The sequence below is a fragment of the Arachis ipaensis genome, chromosome B09 (genome assembly GCF_000816755.2).
Source record: "Arachis ipaensis cultivar K30076 chromosome B09, Araip1.1, whole genome shotgun sequence".
Lineage (NCBI taxonomy): Eukaryota > Viridiplantae > Streptophyta > Magnoliopsida > Fabales > Fabaceae > Arachis > Arachis ipaensis.
This window is the reverse complement of record NC_029793.2, coordinates 146800007-146820770: the sequence shown is the minus strand read 5'-3', so window position 1 is coordinate 146820770 and position 20764 is coordinate 146800007. Positions and strand designations below refer to the sequence as shown.

At 38.3% G+C, this 20764-nt stretch overlaps 4 protein-coding genes across 6 annotated transcripts; 3 read left to right on the top strand and 1 right to left on the bottom strand.

Annotated features, from left to right (window-relative positions):
* On the top strand, window positions 213–6593 carry LOC107617502 (methyltransferase-like protein 1). Its single transcript, XM_016319268.2, has 6 exons — window positions 213–3248; window positions 3676–3759; window positions 3877–3981; window positions 4089–4197; window positions 4850–5001; window positions 5892–6593. Exons 1-6 carry the CDS (start codon window positions 705–707, stop codon window positions 6330–6332), a joined length of 3435 nt encoding a protein of 1144 aa, XP_016174754.1. The 5' UTR covers window positions 213–704; the 3' UTR covers window positions 6333–6593.
* Window positions 6580–7784, bottom strand: LOC107617503 (sec-independent protein translocase protein TATB, chloroplastic). The gene is made up of 4 exons (XM_016319269.2): window positions 7420–7784; window positions 7072–7344; window positions 6926–6994; window positions 6580–6849 (listed from the first exon to the last, which is right to left on the bottom strand). Exons 1-4 carry the CDS (start codon window positions 7589–7591, stop codon window positions 6779–6781), a joined length of 585 nt encoding a protein of 194 aa, XP_016174755.1. The 5' UTR covers window positions 7592–7784; the 3' UTR covers window positions 6580–6778.
* LOC107618699 lies at window positions 9617–13788 on the top strand. 3 transcript variants are annotated; one of them, XM_016320835.2, is made up of 3 exons: window positions 9617–9900; window positions 11014–11320; window positions 11977–13788. In XM_016320835.2, exon 3 carries the CDS (start codon window positions 12130–12132, stop codon window positions 13402–13404), a length of 1275 nt encoding a protein of 424 aa, XP_016176321.1. In that variant the 5' UTR covers window positions 9617–9900; window positions 11014–11320; window positions 11977–12129; the 3' UTR covers window positions 13405–13788. The 3 variants fall into 3 exon arrangements, with proteins under 3 accessions (XP_016176321.1, XP_016176320.1, XP_020966953.1); XM_021111294.1 differs by having other exon boundaries at window positions 9788–9900; window positions 11099–11320; XM_016320834.2 differs by lacking the exon at window positions 11014–11320 and having other exon boundaries at window positions 9620–9900.
* LOC107616092 lies at window positions 16487–20347 on the top strand. Its single transcript, XM_016318092.2, has 3 exons — window positions 16487–16870; window positions 17003–17544; window positions 19505–20347. Exons 2-3 carry the CDS (start codon window positions 17005–17007, stop codon window positions 20330–20332), a joined length of 1368 nt encoding a protein of 455 aa, XP_016173578.1. The 5' UTR covers window positions 16487–16870; window positions 17003–17004; the 3' UTR covers window positions 20333–20347.

Below are 20764 nucleotides of genomic sequence, written 5' to 3'. Positions count from 1 at the left end.
ACACACCTACACAACATACTCACACACACTACCATGAGTACTATAGTTTTTAAACAACAACTAACCTCAGCTGGAATTTGAACCCGATGCACCTCCTAACAAGGCAAACATAATTGCCACTCAACCAAGCCTTGTGGTGCAAACAACTCAAGTTTATTCATGCATAACTCCATAACCCGAACCGACCCGAGCCCAAAACCTTCGTCGCGTTTTACCACTTTCACACAGCTGGGTGCGCCAACTTGGGACCATACGACGACGACACCGTTTCGTCGCTGAGAAGTGAGAAGCTCCCCCCTCAATCCCTCTCTTCCTTTCTCTTATTCTTTCTGCCACAAGCGCCGGTGAGTCGGTGCCACTCTCGCTGATTCTATTTTCCTTCCTTCACCCTTCGCCGGTAACGGTAACCCTTTTTTTTTGTTTTTCTCTTTTTTCCCTCGCCAATTTTCAGCCAACCCCCCTTCCACCACAAACGAAAGGGAAAAAAAAATCTTTTTTTTCTTCTCCACCGAAAAATCATAAACATCCAAAACCCACCGGGCTAGTAATTTGGGGCGAATCAACCACGAGCTTGGTTTCTCTCTTTTTGATTTCTGGATGCGCAATCACCGCGAGCTAGGTTTTCACATCTGAATTGTTTCAGAGCAAAATTTCAGTTTTGATTAGGTTTAGTTTTTCGCTTTCCCCGTTTTTTGGGGGCGTAAATGGATTCACCCGAGGCGAAGAGCGAGAGAGTGGTAGGAGAAGAAGACGACTGGGAAATTAGCGATAGGAAAAAGCATAGGTCCAGTAGGTCTAGGAGGTACGGAAACGGTAATGGTGACGATGTTGAAGAGGCTGCGGCAGCTTCCGACGGAAGTGGCAGGAGGAGGAGTAGTTACAGCGACAGGGTGGAGACGAGGAAGAGGTCCAGTGGCTCCAGCAGGGCCGATAGTGATGAGAATCACGATTATGATTCGGCGACGCGGAAGGAGGCACGGTCTTCGAAGCAGTTAAAGAAGAGGCAGGAGGAGAGCACTTTGGAGAAGCTCAGCAGCTGGTATGAGGATGGAGAATTGGATGGTGGCGGCGGAGGAGGGGATGGTAAGGCTGGAAGGAAGGGTTCTTCCTCCAAGCATTCAGAGCATGATGGTTCTTTGAGCAGGAGTAGTAGGGGTAGAGAGGATAGGTCTCGTGGTGGCGAGGAGAATGATAAGGTTGATAAGGATTACAGGTATTCAGAGAAGGGTGATGGTGGCAGGGAGAAGGGGCAAGGGTCTTCGGAGCAGGCGAAGAGTTCTAGGAGAAAATGGGATGAAGTGGATCCTGGTCGGAGAGCAGAGGATGGCTATTCTGAAAAAGTTGATTCCAGAAGTGGTAAGGGTTCTGAGAGTAAGCGCGAGAGTTCTAGGGAGAGGAGTGGATCTGGTAGGAATGAGCATGGAGAGAGTAAAGGTAGGGGAGCGGATTCTGGTGGCGAGAAAGTTGTGAAATCTAATAGCAAAGAGGATAGAAGAGCTGCTTCTGAAAGAGGTAAGAGTAAAGGGAGGTCGGGTTCTGTAGATGTTTGTCATGAGGACAAGGATAGAATTGAGAAGCCTAGGCGCCAGAGATCGCCCACTGGTTATGATGCAGCGGAAAGCTGGGATAGGCCTTCAAATGCAGATGAGGATGGAAATGTGAGGGTTAGGGATAGGGATAAAAGTAGTAGAGAAACAGGGAGCTCGAACAGATTGAAGACACCTGAGAGGAGCGGTAAACGCCATCAAGATTTGGAGAACTCAGAGATGGATTGCGAAAGAAGTGGTAGCTTTAAAAGAAAGGAACTTGAAAGTGATGGCTATAAGGATGACAGATCCAAAGGAAAAGATGATTCGTGGGGTGATAGGAAGAAGGATAGGGAAAGTTCTAAAGAAAGTTGGAAGAGGAGGCCTCCAAATGATGATAGTGGTATCGATCAGAACAGAGAATGGGATTTGCCTAGACATGGTTATGACAGGCATGACAGTGAAAGGCCTCATGGCAGATCTGGTGGTAGAAAGGATATAAACAGGGGGGAAGCTGTCAAAACATCATCGAAGTATGGAATCTCGAATGACAATTATGATGTGATAGAGATCCAAACCAAGTCCTTTGACCATGTGAAAGGGAGAGCTGAAGCTAATCCACCATACAATTCCAAATCAGGTGCTAATGATGAAGACTGGGCATATCAACAGGAAGAAAGAGGTAGAAAGAGTGATTTACCTGGTGAAGATCCAAAAGAGAGGTATGCTGATGATGACTATGATTCTCATGGGGGAAGAGGAAGAGGTCAGAAAGGCAGTGTATCTGGTCGCAGTAGTGGTGGACCAAGTTCTAGTAGTGGTGGTTCTCAGCTTCCATATGGAAGCATAGAGTCTGGGTCCTTCAACAGAGCTGTTCCGCAAGGAATGAAAGGGAACAGGGGTGGCAGAGGAGGAAGGATTAGGCCTACTGGGAGAGACAACCAGCAGGTCGGAATGCCATTGCCAATGATGGGATCACCCTATGGACCTCTTGGCTTGCCTCCACCTGGGCCAATGCAGCCTCTTCCCCATGGTATATCACCTGCTCCCGGTCCTCCAATTTCACCGTTCATGTCACCATTTAATCCAGCTGTTTGGCCTGGAGCTCGAGGTGTTGATATGAATATAATGGGTGTTCCACCTTCAGTGTCTCCTGTTCCCCCAGGACCATCGGCCCCAAGATTTCCTGCTGCTAACATGGGGAATCCACCAAATCCTGCAATGTTTTATAATCAATCGGGCACTGGAAGGGGAATGCCACCGAACATTGCTAGTCCTGGTTTTAATCCTACAGGACCAATGGGTAGAGGAACACCACCTGATAAAACTCCAGGGGGATGGGTTCCTTCTAAAGGCAGTGGGCCTCTTGGTAAAGCTCCTTCCAGAGGTGAGCAGAATGACTATTCTCAAAACTTTGTTGATACTGGTAAGCGCCCACAGAATTTTATTAGGGAGCTTGAGCTCACAAATGTCGTTGAGGACTACCCAAAACTTAGGGAGCTTATACAGAAAAAGGATGAGATTGTGGAAAAATCTGCCTCTGCTCCAATGTATTACAAGTGTGACCTGAAGGACTTTGAACTGTCTCCAGATTTCTTTGGAACAAAGTTCGACGTCATCCTTGTAGATCCCCCATGGGAGGAGTATGTGCACCGTGCCCCTGGTGTTGCTGACCATACTGAATACTGGACATTTGAAGAAATAATGAATCTCAAGATTGAGGTAAACTAAGATCTGTTTGCACTTCATATTCTTTTTTATGAATATTTCAAAGCATTTTCATTCTGCTTGGATTTCTGTGCTGATAACTTGGTGAATGACCTGGTTCACATAATCATTTTTGTACCCTTTACTGCAACTGAAGGATAAGAGTGCATGTGGAGAAGATTTTGTTAACCTTTACTACTATTTTTTTCTTCTTTTTTTTTATTTGTTTAAAAAAATAATTAAAAAAAAAGTGGTTTTGATCATACTTGTGATTTATCAAAGTTGCTTTAGAAGTTAGTTTTTTTCATGAACTTTTTACCCTTTTTTTCAGAAAAGAAAATAATTATGTTGTTATTAGTATATAATGCTACTATCATTTTATAAATGCATAGTGCTGTTATCTTTTGAATTTGACATCTCATTTGTTTTCTCCTTTCTTAAGGCCATAGCAGATACACCTTCTTTCATCTTCCTTTGGGTGGGCGACGGTGTAGGCCTTGAACAAGGCCGTCAATGTCTCAAGAAGGTAAAGAATCTGGAAGTTGGAATGGCCTACAAGATTTTGTTTTCTTATCATGTCCTATTTATGACTAGTATTTCTCTTTAACTGTTTCTTTATGGGGTTTGGGCTGGGTTTCAACAGTGGGGATTTCGTAGGTGTGAAGATATATGTTGGGTAAAGACAAATAAAAACAATGCAACCCCAGGACTGCGACATGATTCACATACTTTATTTCAGCATTCAAAGGTCAATTGAAATTTGTCTCATTAGCTTCACTTCTGAGCTACATTAGTACTAATACTAAGTAAATACAATGGTATTTCTTAAACCTTTATTACTTTGTTATGGTGAAGGAACATTGCTTGATGGGCATAAAAGGAACTGTTCGCCGAAGTACGGATGGGCATATAATTCATGCTAACATTGACACGGATGTAATTATTGCTGAAGAACCTCCCTATGGTTGGTATTTTCAGTTGCACTAATAAAATTCTTAGTTGTCTTATCCTTGAATATACTTTACCATGTTATCTTTATCTCACTTTGTTTTAGTAAACATTTGATCCAAAGATGAAATAGGCATAAGCTGCAATAACAGCAAGAATTGAAACAAGATGTAACTGACTTACCATTTCACATATCGAATAGGATCCCTAATATATGAGCGTGGGAATTCAAATGAGGATATTTTGATCCTACTGCCTTTATTTAATGAATTATTTCTTCAGTTTGCAGTCTATTACGCTGAGAAAACCTGTCTTATGAGAATTGTAGCCCTGTATTATACTCATAGGATGTGAGGTTATATTAAGTGGACGAGATCTTTAGGTTGTTTGTTTCGCCCCCTTCCCCCCACTCTTTTTTTTTTAATTGCTTGATGCTTCAAACAGACTGGTGGATCCATGTTGTCTTGATATGGAGTCAAGCAACTTGCCTGTACTTTGAAATGTAGCTCTTCAACTAAAAAATTGCATACTTTATCTGGAAAACTGAAGTATGAAAACAGTTTCACCATGACATCCATGATTCCTTATATCTGCCTTAATTGTTCTTGTGTTTTTGTGTGGTTTATTAAGATGGTATTCTCTTTAAATACTTGCTGATATATTTGTAGGATCTACACAAAAGCCTGAAGATATGTATAGGATTATTGAACACTTTGCCCTTGGAAGGAGGAGGCTAGAACTATTTGGTGAAGACCATAATATCCGATCTGGTTGGCTGACTGTTGGTAAAGAACTTTCTTCTTCAAATTTCAATAAAGAGGTAATATAAGAAGCTACTTTACTTTCATGACATTTAAGTTGATTCTTCCTATCTCCCTTTTCAGAGTATTGCATTATTCCTTTGTGTAGAGGTTTAGACAATTTTGTACCATCAATTTGTTGTTGGAGAATATTGACTTTTTCTTCTGATAAGAGCCATCTCTTTAATTGTTATAGGCTGAATTCTGGAAATAAATGTTTGCCATTAATCCTCTATTTATATTCGAGTTATTTTGGGTTGAGGCTCTAAACCACATGAATTGTTGTTCAGTGGGTGGATCAATATATGTGTAATAGTCCTGTTACAAGAGGCTAATATCAAATAGCTCATCCCTATAGCAGCCGTATTTTCTATATGATACTTGAAAGTTGTATAGAATTTATGGGAATAAGTTTGTTGGTGCACCAAGTGAAGAGAGGCTGAGGGAATTTGATGTGAGATACTGGCTTTTAGGGACCTGAGATTTCTAGTTAAATCAATAAGCTGGAAAATTTTCTTTCATTTCCTCATTATTTCACTAGCATAAGTAGAGCTCCGCAATTATGACATACAAGCAAGGGTATCTTAAATTAAATTAACCAGAGTTTGGCTGCCATCCGACTGAGTTAATTGTTTATTAGATGCTAATTTATAGGTTTGGTTTTATGTTTGACATCATTCTTGCCGCTTTTCCAATGAAAGAAACTCGAGTTTCTTTCAGTGAGGAGTTTCTGAAGCCCGTTGACCTTATTCTTTTGTTCAAATCACAATAGGACTTATTTTCTTAATTTTCTCCTGTGTCTCCGTTTTTTTTTTGGTACGCACTCTAATTATGTTCATTGTCTTCATTATTTGATGCTGATTTTCTGGTTGACTGGTTAAACCCCACTAATTGAATTCGGATTATTCAGGCATATGTCAAGAACTTTGCCGACAAAGATGGAAAAGTTTGGCTGGGGGGTGGAGGAAGAAATCCACCTCCGGAGGCACCTCATTTGGTGGTGACTACTCCTGATATAGAGGCTCTTAGGCCCAAGTCACCAATGAAGAATCAGCAACAAATGCAGCAGCAATCTGGACCAATTTCATTGACGACCCCAAGTGTGTCAAACAGAAGGGCTGCTGGCAATTCCCCGCAGAATCCGACCGTGCTGGGCACAAGCCAAGATGCGTCCAGCTCCAACCCTTCTACTCCAGCCCCTTGGGGTTCACCTCTGGAGGGCTTTAAGGGGCGCGAAGGCTCTGTAATGCCTCCAGATGATAAAGCATGTGATATCATGTATGGGTTTCACGCACCAGCAACAGCAGGCTATCTAGATTTTGAACCATACAGACAAATGAATATGTTGTAGCATACCATAAGTTGCATGTTGATGTCTCCTGCAAATTTTTTTGTCCCCGCCAATTTAATGGGAAAATTTTTCGCATTTATTGTCGTTTAATTCTTTTGGTTAGCTTTTTTCTATTGCGATGTTAAAAAGGAAAAGTCAAGTTGGATTACTGTAGAAGTAGTAACATTTTTTGTATCATTTAAGAGAATTGTAATTTGAATTCATGTGCCTCCTATAGCAAAGGTAGATCAACAGCATGACCGATGAACTTCTCAGTTCAAACCCCAAAGGATTTATAATTTAAATTCATTTTAAACACCAGCGTTGTGTTTTGCTTGTATGGCGTAAGAATACATTGGCAAGTAAAGTCATTAACTAGAACAGATTCCGATAAAACAAGAGAACATGGTTTTACACAATTCTAACGAGGTAACAAAATTGCTCGACCTTGACATTTGTTCCCATGACTATTGACTTGAAGAATCGAGAGGCGAGTTGTCAGTTTCTGGCTTCTGAGACTGTGGCTCCGTAGCAGTTGCTGTTTGATAAAGAATGATGGTAAAGGAGGCAGCTGGCGATTATAAAGGATGAAAAAGTGAGCAAAAAGGACTAACCAGGAGGAGGCAGGATGGCTTCTTTAGACTCCTCAGAGCTGTAGGCTTTGCTTGGATCTCTTGTGCCATCTGCATTATCAGAATCGCATCATTTGCAAGTGAATTGAATAGAATGAAAAAGAAAAGAAAAGAAAAGAAAGACTAACTAGGGTCAAGAGTAGAATTGTAGGTGGTCTGTTTTGGTGGAGTTGAAATGTCGTCAAGACCGATCTCCCGTTCCAGTGTGGTCTTAAACTCCCTGGAAACATCCTGAAGTTCTCTAATTGTGGGTTGGAATGCACGAAGCGTTTTGCCCAGATTTCGAGCAACCTCCGCAAGACCTTTTGGACCGAAAACCAATAGAGCAACCACCCCAATAACCAGCGCTTCAGGAGCTCCAACTCCAAACAGAGACGCGTACACCACCTTGCCTTTTTTACCTGAAAATCAAATCAACCAACATCACGCTCTCTCTCAAAAGCAAAGGAAGGACCCTATTCTATTCTTCTATTCACCTCTCATAACAAGGGGCTTCGCCGTAGCTGACATGCCCACATGCTTCAAACCACACCATCGTGACAAATCCACCAAATTCGACTTCGCACACACTGCGACTGCGCCACTACCTGTGCCCTTCAATTTCCAGCACAACACGCTTGAAGTGGAAAGTGGAGAAGCCATTGCCATCTGCCCCAACAACCAACGATGTCTTTCTTTACCACAATCCTATCTCCAATCCACTGCTCAAACTCAAATTAACTGTCTTCCCTATGTTCTTATTACCCAATTAGCCTTCTTAATTGCCAGGTGCTTATCATAAATATTACTTTACTTTCTTTCTTTTTTGTCTACACTCTACAGTATCCTTCAGCCCCCAACATGTTACACTTAAAAAAGCCCATCACGAAGCACTACTTTGTAAAGCTATGGGCTTTACCTTTCATTTATTTTCTTTTTTTTTTGTTGGGAATTCTTTTTTTTTTGTTGGCAAAGGGAAAAGCCTCCCAACAAAAAAGGCTCAGTAAAGTATTATTCAACTAAATAATTTTTTATAGACGAATTTAGATATTACTCTATACGTGGGGGAAAATTGGAGAGTTTCTTATGCAAAATACAAACGGTTTATGTTTGATAAAGAAATGAAGTATGGTGATGATAATGCCTTTATTTAGAAACGTCTTCTATTGCATTTTCGATGGATCCTGGTCAGGTCTTTGTTCAGGTTTCGCTTCTAATTAACGTGTATCATTAATTCATTATCGTGCCTAAGATCATGAATGCTGCCACTTAGGTGGATTGAACTTATTTTGAATAGACATAAATAATGAACTGGTAACAGTTATTCAATAGTATTAACTATATGATTTAATAATATATGTTAAGTGTTACTGTCATTTTATTAAATGTATATATTTTATGAGTGTGTACGCGTTTTGTGTGAATTCAACCATCATAGATCTAATGGCACCACATGATCTTAAAAAATAGACAACGAGAACATCTTCATATAGTTTATTTTTCTTTTTGTAGGACTACGACTTCTTCATATTCATATAGATTTATTTAAAGATATTTTAATTAGGGCCATGGGCCAGAGTGCTCGAATTCAATAAAGGTCCTAGATAATGTTGTTAATAAAGAGACATGCGAAAAAAGATATAGGTAATAGGAAAAAGATACATCAATATAGAAAAGTATCTAGGAGAAATAATTTTCACTGTAAATTAATTTTGTTTATCGATAGGGACAATAATTATAGATATAAACAACTAAACAAGTATGAGTAGTACATTTTGTTTACCTCTAGAGGACATGGAAGAGAGGGAAGATAAAGAAGAATCTTGATCCTAAAAACAAACGATTTTATTTGGTACTATTTAAAATTGTGTAAATGAACCACACCACCTACTTGTTAAATTGGGGCATGTGCTTTGCTTCCTTGGCTTTTGACTTGTAGGACCATATGCTGAGGGCTATCACGCCATCTTGTCAATTGTTTGATTTAGTTTTCCTCCACCTAATGGTAATGGACCCGCCAATCAATAATGATTTTTTTTCAGTCCGTCAAAGTCAATTATTTTTTATTAGGGTGTTACTTCCTTTAACTAGCTACTATAAAGTGAAAAAATCCCATTAAGTACTTATTAGAGCACACTCTATATATTATGAATTATGAGGGGTCTCAATTTTTGATTTCAAGTGTGTGAATGCCTCTTTTCTTGTGAATTGTGATATATAATTACATGAATATTTTAGTGAATAAAATCTTCAATATATAGTTGATACCTTTGTTCGGTGTTAGTTTGGCTACTAGAGTATTATATTGCAAAATCTAACAATCCAATGAACTTTAGGTTAATGTTAGTGAAAGTTTGTGTTGGTAAATGTGAAGGGAAAAGGAAAAGATGAATATTATGAGTGAGGGGAAAAAGGTATGAATTAAAGAGACGGAGAATGAATGAGTAAAAAGTGAGAGTGTGGCACCCGTGCAAGTTTAAAATAAGATAGAGTTGCGTTGAGGTGTGTGTGTCACAATCTCACAGGTCACAGGCACACGAGGGTTAGTTAAGCACGATACCCCATTCCAATTGGATCTCCGCACCACACGTGCACCCACTTCACGAGAATCTCATTCTAATTCTAATATAAGTAATAATAACCACTTTACTTTACTACTAGTTAGTAGTTACTCATTGAATATTAATGTACCAAAATGGGAAAATACAATAATTATAAGTAAAGAAGAGTGGCACTCAAAATTTTACCATGAATGGTGTTGGTGAAAGTGAATAGTGATGCAATAAGTAAATAAGCCCCAAACACAACACACGAAGCATTCAATTCAATTCGATGCCATCACGCCGGAAATTCTGCATCCATCCGCTCATCGCGTAATCCTCATGGCTGACGTCACCAATACCACCCGGGACACCGTCATTGCCGCCGCTTCCGTCATCTTCTCCGCCGAATCCAGACCACAACCTCCCTCTCTTCCGGTCCATTTCTCACTCTCTGTAATCTGTATACATGCATGCTTTTTCTTTCTTTTTAGGAGCTCTACTCTTTATTGACCTTATGGTCTTACGCCGCTGAAATCTTTTTAATCACTTTTTTCTAGCTCACTTTTTCTATTTTCTCTCTTTAGTTAATTCCATTTCACACTGTTCCTTGTCATGTATATCTTAAAAAGTTGGAAAAGTCAGGGACTTGGTGTTTGGATCTTGCTGGTTTTGAAAGCAGATCTTTTTTTTTTTTTTTCAATTGAATTCTGGTTTTCTTAAAAGTTGGAAAAGTCAGGGACTTGGTGTTTGGATCTTGCTGGTTTTGAAAGCAGATCTTTTTTTTTTCAATTGAATTATGGTTTCCTAATTTGCAAGTGATGGAATGATCATGTTCTTAGATTGACCATACGAGCTTAATTTTCGTGAACAGTTTTTCCCCTAACCCCTGTGCATTGTGATTGATTTACCTCTGTATTGGAGATTCGATTCCATTGATGAATATTGCATACTTGTAAGCCTGCTTGATATTCTGTGTTAGCCTACTGGGTTTGCTGAACTGCTGTTATTCAAGCCATGCTTTTCTTTGAGTAGTAGATATATTAAGGGAAGGATAAATGTATATATATCCGCGGAGAACAAAACTTGACATTGCAACTTGTTTCGGTGCTTCTGCAAACTCTCTTGCCCTTGCCTCCCGTAATATTTTTGAATTTGATTCAGGGTTCTGTGTCTATAGTTCTTAGGCAGATTTGAATACCACGGTGTAGTGTGGTCCCTGGATCTGACTCACTCAGTGTTCTCTGCTTCCGATCAAACACACTGCATGTTTTTAATCCATGCTTAAGACCTTTTTATACACATCGAGTAAATGTAGTTAAGCTTATGGCTACACTTTCTTGGTAGGTCGCTGACTCTTAGCTTAGAAAAGCATACCACGTTGTAGTTGTAGGGGTAGATAGCTGATTTGGTTTAATGTTTGCAATTTGGAGCCAAGGACATCCTAGTGCTGATCATACTGGGTTTAAAATTTAGTTTGCAATGTTCAGCGTTGCAGATCAGGATGGATTTTAATTTAGATTTTGTAATTAATGTAATTGTCTGATACAGCGGATGCACTTTGTATTGAAGGCGTCAATCATTACCTTTTACTGATGATTGCTGACGTTTGTTCCTCCCATATGCTGTCAAAAAGTCAGTATACAGATGTGGGTTTGGCTGTTTGGGATGCTTATTGATCCTTGGTTACTGATTCAAAGTGCTACAATATACTATTCAGTACCTTTGATGTTGTAAATGGGAATCATTCTGCTGCTTCCCCTACAACGGGTATGGTGATAACATAAGCCTGAACAAGAGGCACCATGTAGTTACAGTAGTAAATTGTTGAAGGCAACAAGTTATAGATTCCTGAAGTGTACGTACTTGATGCTCATAACTCTGTTAATTAGGCATAAGCATAATAACAGTTCTAAGAGGTGCCAATCTGATCAATCCAAACCAATTTCATGAATTATGAAACAAAGTAATCTGATCCCCTTTTACAAAATAAAGACTTTAGTTTTATGGGATGCTTTACCAAATTTGAATAACCTGGCCTCTTATCTGTGGTGACTACTTTCCTTCTCTGTGTCCTAGCTCCAAAACTTCTCCCCCCCTGAAAGCTGAATCCCTGTCGACAGTGGTTCTTCTCTGTTTAGTGTTCCTATTTATGTTGCTTATCTTAAGCAATGTCTCTTCATTTCTGCTGAAATACTCTTGTCCAAAATTTTCACTAGTTTTAATTGTGTTGGAAGTATCCATTTTCTTCAATCTCAGCTTCATGCTTTCAATTGATTGGAAGAATTTTGCTTAAGACTATCTATTAAATAAAAGGTATTTATTGTCTGGATCATTTAACATGGAATGAAAATAAATTAGAAAAAAAAAAAAACTAAAATTTGGGGACAAAAATCAACAGAGACTAAAGCAGTAAAATTTGCATTGTTTAAAAATAGCAGATTATAAGTAGTGTGTACAGATGATGTTATGATTCCAACTTCCTACTTAGGTCTGTTTCTTTATTGACTGCAGAAAAAACACTGGGGAAGCTGTTGGAGCTCATATTGGTGTTTTGGATCTCATAAAACCAGCAAGAGAATTGGCCATGCTGTCAATGTTCCTGAACCTGTTGCACCATCAGGACAAGCTGCTCCTACTGCACCAAATTCTTCAACTGCCGTAGTAATGCCATTTGCTGTGCCTCCCTCTTCTCCTGCATCTGTTTTCCAATCCAATCCTTCATCTGCTATTCAGTCACCAGCTGGGCCGCTCTCACTCTCCTCTCTATCTGCAAATGCATTTTCTTCTGGTGGACCTGCATCTATCTTTACCATTGGTCCTTATGCCTATGAGACCCAGTTAGTCTCACCACCTGTGTTTTCTAACTTCACAACTGAACCATCTACTGCTTCTTTTACTCCGCCTCCTGAATCTGTGCATCAGACAACACCATCATCCCCTGAGGTTCCATTTGCTCAATTGGTGGCATCTTCTCTAGACCTGGCTCATAAAAACAGTGGTAGAAATCACAAGTTTGCATTGTTCAACTATGATTATCATTCTTATCAGCAATATCCTGGAAGCCCAGGTGGCCAACTCATCTCACCTGGATCAGTGATTTCAACTTCTGGCAGCTCTACCCCTTTCCCTGATAGACACCCAATTCTCGAGTTCCATAAAGAGGAATCATCAAAGTTCTTGAGTTCTGAACACTTCACAGGTCGTAAATGGAGTTCGAGACTTGGATCTGGATCCTTGACACCAGATGGTGCCGGGCAGAGTTCAAGACTAGGTTCAGGATCCGCGACACCAGATGTTGCAGGGCATGGTTCAAGACTAGGTTCGGGATCTTTGACACCAAATGTTACAGGACATGGTTCAAGACTAGATTCACAGCTTGGCTCTGGGTGTTTGACACCTGATGGGACGGGTTCAAATTCAAGGTTGAGTTCTGGCTCTCTGACACCTGTTCAGCTAGCTTCACAGCAGATTTCTGAGGCATCATCCCTTGCTAACTCAGGGAATGGGTGCCAAACTAATCCAGCAATTGTTGATCATAGAGTTTCATTTGAATTTACTGGGGAAGATGTTGCACGTTGTCTTGCAAATAAAGCAGGATCATTGCTGCGAAACACATCACAGTCTTCGCAAGGTATAGTGGGTGAGCACCCTGTTGACAAAGAAAGGATGCAAATAGACTCCAATACTTGTGCTTTATGTTCAGGGAAACCTTCAGATGATCAGACAGTCAATGCTCCGGGAGAAGGAGAGGAGCGTCGCTGTGAAAAGCATAACTCCTCTAATTCTTCCAAAGAGTTCAATTTTGACAGCAGAAAAGGGGTTACTGATGTTGTTGCCAGTGGCTCTGATTGGTGGACTAACAAGAAGGTTGCTGGAAAGGAAGGTAGATCAAGCAACAGTTGGGCTTTCTTTCCAATGCTGCAGCCAGAAAACAACTGAAGAAGCTGTTTTGGAAGCAGTTCTCGTGCATTTGAGGAAATAGTGCTAAATGAATGGTTATTATATTTCTCTACGGAGTTAGAACCAAAAGTAGAATACTAGGGGAGAATGAATAGTTGGTAGGGGGACCAGTAGAATGGATTCTAAATTTGGATAGACCTTTTACTTTCTTTGCAAGTATACAGAAATAGCAAGGTACAGGTATTCGTATTATGGATTCAAAGATTTATTGTATCATCACATGTGCAATAATGAGCAAACTCTTTTTTTGTATATTTTCTTTTTTCTTTCTTCTTTTGCTGGCACTTGTTTCTGGGAAACCTGTATTTTGGGTTCTTACGTTGTTATGAATAAAAATAATTGGTATTTTACGTGGTTCTTCCATACAGACTCCGATTACACCCAATATTTGTACCCTTTATCATTGCTTTGAAATGGGAAAGACTAGATTTCAGCTAACATAATCTCTGCCTCTTTAGGAATATGCTGCTGAAACTGAGAGGCTGCAAAGGTGTTCTGCCTCATCGTCTGCTTGTTGCTTCAATTCAAAATCTCTTTTCAATCCATAGAAGGAAACTGAATTAAAAAAGAAAAAAAAAAGGAGATTTTGATCAGATGACAGGAGAGAGGGACCCTTGTAGTTTGCTATTGCCATGCACTATGGTGGGGGTGTTTCTTCTTGTCTTGTCTCTCAAGTCCCCCCAAAAAGGTTCCCCTACTTCATAAAATGTTTCCCTTTAATGAGAGGTTGGGTTGATGGGTTCCCCTTTCATTCAGTTACCACTTACCACCGAAAGTGATTAAACTTTTATGGTGATCTCATCTTCAGTGCCTGACAAAAGCCTTTTATAATAGTACTCAAGCAACAAGCACTAACAAACCCCATGCCACTTGAGATATTTCATGTACACTAACTAATAGTTATCAGTAGCTAAGATAAAGGGGGTTAAATCTTGGTTTCTTTTTCTGGTGAGCATTACTGTTTCTTTCTCGAACGTACTTAGGAGATATTTTTATTTTTGTCTCGTGAACAACTGAGAGACATTATTATTTTTGTCTCCTAAGTAACAGAAACAGAAAAGTAGAAGGGAAGAAGATAGAACATTCAGATGTATCCTGGTTCAGTTACAAGGTGCAATGTAATCTACATCCAGTCTCCATCACAACAGTGACGGAATTTCAATATCTCTTTAAGACCAAGCTCTGATACCAATTGATGGTTATCAATGGCTAAGAAAAGGGGGGTTGAATCTTAGCTTCTTTTTTCTACTGAGTATTACTTTTTCTTTCTCGAATGTACTTAGGAGATATTTTTACTTTTGTCTCGTGAACAACTGAGAGACATTTTTATTTTTGTCTCCTGAGTAACAGAAATAGAAGGGAAGAAGGTAGAACATCAGATGTATCCTGGTTCAGCTATAAGGTGCAATGTAACTTACATCCAGTCTCCATCACAACAGTGACGGAATTTCAATATTTTTAACAGATTACAAACACCAATTCCTTTCTTAAGATCTATCCAATCCTATTTGGGACAAATCCAGATTCTAAACCCAATCTGAATTTGACTAGTACTCAAACATAGCTTTTAACCGCAAAATACTAACTCAATTTGCAAGAAAACAAGTCCAGATTCTATCCCAACCTGAACTTGACTAGGACTCACCCTAACTTTCAACAGTAAAGTGCTAACCCAACTTGTAAAGAAATCATCTCAGGATCATAACAACAAAACAGAAATACATACAAATAATTTATGAGATAACTATGATTTTTTCTCCAAGTTTTAACTTTCTGCCTTTTTTCACTCAATGGCTTTTTCTTACAAAACCTCACATTTTTGTCTTTTACTAATGAAACACAGACAAACTAGACTGAGAAAAATAAATATTCAATGATAGCCATGAAAGAGAAGAATAAACAGCTCCAAGAGCTATGGAAACCCAAACGTATTCTCTCACTCATTGCTCAATCCTTGGCTATTCACCCCTATTATAGAGGAGTGAAGCTTCCAGGGTTTGAAACCTTCTACAGCACATATTGATTCTCTTCTCCTAATACACAGATGTAGCAGCAGCGTTCATAGAGGAAAGAGAGAGTAGAAGCAGTGACATGCAACCATACCTTCAATCTTCTCTTTCAACCTTTTTCTTCAAGAATCTTAAATCTGAGCCGTGCATTCTTGTTTTGGCTCCAAGTTTATTTCTTGATCGTAGATTTCAAGCAGAGCACATTGACTTCACCTTCTTCATATTATCCAGAATGGTGCTTGTGACCTAGTTGATTTCTTCAATAATCCTTGGTGAAGTATAAATGGAAAAATCTCCTTTTGACGTGCTATGATCGAATGGGAGTTATTTTGGCAAAAATCCTTTTGCCTTTCTTCATAACCTACTCTCTGTGCATTCCATTTTCTTTCTTTCTTGGAAGATGAAGTGACGTGACCAAAGCAAGAGAGAAGCTTTCTTCATAACCTACTTTTCCGCTTGGGCTTGGTTTCTTTTATTTTGCCCTTTTTGTTTTTCTTTCTACAGCCACTTGTTTTCAGTCAATTTTGGTACAAGGCTAAATTTGTTTATTGATTAAGATGGGCTTATTTAATTAGGCTATAATTAATTTACTTTTCTACTCATAACATGTGGCTTGTTTTCTTTTTCTTGGTTCAGCCGTTTTTCATTTTGGATCAAGATTTGGAGTATTAGTGTGGGCTTATTTTTTATGTTTCTTGAGCCAATGGAAATTAATTAATTTTTTACACACAAACACAATAAAATCATACAAACAAATAACTCAATAATTTTTAGCCATCATTTTAATCATAGTTTAATTTTTTAAACTCAACACTAACAAATTTGTGTAATGTTCTTAAAAATTAGGAATTACTTCAATAAAAAATAGTTATAAAGCAATTTAATTATTATTCTAGATGCATTGAATTCCCTTTGATCATGACATGAATAGTGTTCCCTTTTAGGACTCTATTAAATAGAGTAAATGACCATTTGTACCTACGAAAGATACAAACACTGACAAATGTAACAATAGAAGAAGAAAACTCACCTTGTAACCACGGAAGATGACTTCCGTGTGCCAGAAATACCCTGACCTTGGTTACGCACTTGGTCCGTTAATATCCAAACCTACGTGGCAACAAAACCACTCCAAATCTATCTACGTGTAACCCATTTTTTATTAAGAAATAGAAAAAAAACCCTTACACCCTCTCTGTGCCCTAGCAGAGCTCCATTGTTGTCACCATTGCCATTCCAAATCGAAGAAGAAGACTAGAGCACTTCCATTCCGCAACAGAGACATTTCTCTAGTTTAATCAAGTCGTTGTTTCACTACCCGCAGACCACCATTGTCTGCATCTCGCCGTCCACACTACCCGTAGCCCACCATTGTTGTATGCATCTCGTTGTCCACTATCCATAATTTTACCATCGTTACTCCACAGAGAACAGAGGTATTTCATTACCAGTTTTTCCATCTTAGAATGTTTTCAGAATTTTTGGGTTAGTGTTAGATTTTCAATTGCTATGTTGTTGTCTATAATTACATGAGATGGTACCTTACATCTATACTGTATTGGTTGTAGGGATGGCCAATGTGCATATTACTCTGTGTATTAATCATAGGGGGAGATTTGAGCGAGGTCCATGTGGGAAGCTTGGGTATGTTGGTGGAGAAGTAACAGAGATTGAGAGGGTTAATGTGGATATTCTCAATGAATTTTTCATAAATGATTTGCTAAGGGACATTGGATATACATCCATTACTGATTTTTATTGGCTAGAACCTAGTAAGGAGCTTGATAATGGGTTGAAATTGTTAAGGGTTGATATGGACATAGTTAAGTTGTATGAGACTGCTGTGAAGAATGGTAACAGAATTTACTTATACACAGAGCACCCTATAAATGATCCTGTTATTGTTGAAGAGAATATTACTCCATCAAAGGTGAGATTGAAGACTTGTGCTAAGAGAAATCCAACTCCAAAGAAGACTCCAAGAAGAAGACTTATGGATGGTGAGGTCCAGAATAGGAAAGAGGTCCATAAAGCAAGCAGCCAGATTGAGGTTGAGTCCCAAAAGGAGGATGTTGTTAATGTGGCCCAACAAATATCTTCAGCAAAACAGATGATACGTGCTTCAAATGTTCGTGATATGAAGAGTTCGAGTGTTATTTAGAAGATTTTATTAGTTTACATTTTTAGAATGTTTTAATTCAATTTGATGTATTTTGATTTTGTTTATTTAATTATTAGATTAGGCCTTATGTTTATGGGCTTTAGGGTTTTCTTTGTTTTAACCTAATAAGAGGTTATAAATACCTCCTTAGCTATTGTAATCGTAGCATAGAATTATTTAGAGGTTTGAAAACCCCTTTTGGTTTCGTGATGAAGCCATGGTGTGGACAATTGAGGTTGAGGAGTCCCTCTCTTGTTACATCGGGGAATTGAGTAGAAGGTTGAGGAGTCCCTTCGATTCAATTTCCAAACTATGGCGTTGACAAGTTAGGTTGATGAGTCCCTTTCTTGTTGCGTCGATCGAAAAATTGGGTAGAAAGTAGAGTGATTCTCTTTGTATTCAATTTCAATCTATTATTTTTGTTTCTATTTCAATTTCAATGTATCTTTTTTTATTCAATTTCAATTTTTGTCTTATTTATCCTTTAATTTCCGTATCATTTGGTATCAGAGCTCAGATATTAGATTAATTCTTATTAATCTATATTTGTTCTTCTGTTATCATAAAAAAAAGAGTCCAGTGTATGTTGCGTCTTTCTTTTTGTTCTTGTGTTCTTGTTTTCGTTTGCCTTTCATTATTGTAAAAAAAAAAAAAGAAGAAGCATAAAGAAGAAAAAAAACAAAAAAAAAAGAAATTATCTTCCTTATAATTATTGTCCTTTTCATATTTTTTTTTTCACCTACAAGATTCGAGGACGAATCTTTTTTGAAGAGGAAGAGAATGATACGTGCTTCAAATGTTCGTGATATAAAGAGTTCAAGAGTTATTTAGAAGATATTTTAGTTTACATTTTTAGAATATTTTATTTAATGTATTTTGATTTTGTTTATTTAATTACTAGATTGGGCCTTATGTTTATGAGCTTTAGGATTTTCTTTGTTTTAACCTAATAAGAGGTTATAAATACCTCCTTAGCTATTGTAGTCGTAGAATAGAATTTTTAGAGGTTTGAAAACCCTTTTTTTGGTTTCGTGATGAAACCATGGTGTGGACAATTGAGGTTGAGGAGTCCCTCTCTTGTTGCATCGGGGAATTGGTTAGAAGGTTGAGGAGTCCCTTCGAATCAATTTCCAAATCATGGCGTTGACAAGTTAGGTTGAGGAGTCCCTTTCTTGTTGCGTGAAGAAATTGGGTAGAAAGTAGAGTGATTCTCTTTGTACTCAATTTCAACTTATCTTTTTTGTTCTTATTTTAATTTCAATGTATCTTTTTATTCAGTTTGAATCCTTATTTTCTTATTTATCTTTTATTTCCGTATCATTTGGTATCAGAGCTCAGGTATTAGATTAATTCTTATTAATCTATATTTGTTCTTCTTTTATCATAAAAAAAAGAGTCAAGTGTTTGCCGCGTCTTTCATTTTGTTCTTGTGTTCTTGTTTTCGTTTGCGTTTCATTATTTAAAAAAAAAAAAAGAAGAAGAAGAATAAAGTGAAAAAAAAAAAACAAAAAAAAAAGAAAAAAAAAATTATCTTCCTTATAATTATTGTCCTTTTCATATATTATTTTTTTTTCACCTACAAGATTCGAAGACGAATCTTTTTTGAAGAGGAGGAGAATGATACGTACTTCAAATGTTCGTGATATGAAGAGTTCAAGAGTTATTTAGAAGATATTTTAGTTTACATTTTTAGAATATTTTATTTAATGTATTTTGATTTTGTTTATTTAATTATTAGATTGGGCCTTATGTTTATGGGCTTTAGGGTTTTCTTTGTTTTAACCTAATAAGAGGTTATAAATACTTCCTTAGCTATTGTAGTCGTAGAATCCTATTTTAATTTCAATGTATCTTTTTATTCAGTTTGAATCCTTATTTTCTTATTTATCTTTTATTTCCGTATCAACAGATGTCTCAGCCTCCCACAACACCTATGCAACCAGATGAGGCACCTTCCAATCAATCACATCCTTCACAAAATTCCATTGAACAAGAGCAGCAACCAATACATACTGCTGGTTCAACATCTCCAAGTGCAGTTTTTGTCTCATTATCTAGTGAGAATGAGGCTCAAGCAGCTGAACAAGTAATCCAATACATTCTACAGCCGTATAGAAACCCACTTTCACAATCAAACCCTGAATCAGACCCAGTCCCACCATCTGATACTAACAGTACTCCTCAGAACAATCAGACTAACACAGATGAGCAGGTTGAGGGAAGACCTAAGGTGAGCAAGAGAAGATCAGCAAAAATGCCTCCCCCAACTGGACAATTCTTCATACCCAATCCTGATCCGGACAAGCTTCCATCCATCTATGTGCCTGTTGAGTCAGAAGAATTTTCAGATGAAAATGCTGGATACCATTGTTATGAATCCGAAGAATTGAGAAGCATAGCAAGTGATGAAGATGCTGATCAGCCTCCAGTCTTTCCTCAAAGCAATACTGATGCTCCTGTTAGCCAAGTCCGGTTGGAGTTGGGGATGGAGTTTGAAACTCTCAGCCATTTCAGGAAGGCAGTTCGAAAGTTTAACATCAACATTGGAATGAGCATATTCTTTTCTCGATGTGACTCAACTAGAAGCAAAGCAATTTGCTATGATGAGGAATGCCCGTGGCAAATATATTGTGCTAAGAGGTCATTTCCCTTGAGTTATCAGGTCAAGACGTTTGTCAATGAACACACTTGCAGCAGAGAAACCATTGTAAGTCAACTAACGGAAAATGGATTGTAGATGAAGTAGAAGAGAGAATAAGAGTCCAACCAAATCTGACAGTAAGGGAGGCTGACCAATTCTTCAGAAATGAGTATGATGTGCTGATTAATGAAAGAAAAATCTATAGAGCGATGGACAAAGCAAATGAGAGGATAGAGTGGTTTTGTTGCCACGTAGGTTCGGATATTAACAGACCAAGTACGTAACCAAGGTCAGGGTATTTCTGGCACACGGAGGTCATCTTCCGTAGTTACAAGGTGAATTTCCTTCTTCTATGGTTACATTTGTCAACGTTTATATCTTTCGTGGGTACAAATGATTATTTACTCCTACTAAATAAATAAAATGTTATTTTATTTGGGTAATGAAGACTCGTTTTGAAGATAGAAAAATTGCAATCAGGGTTTGCATAGATGATCTGTGTTTCAACCTCTGCCAACATAAGATAGC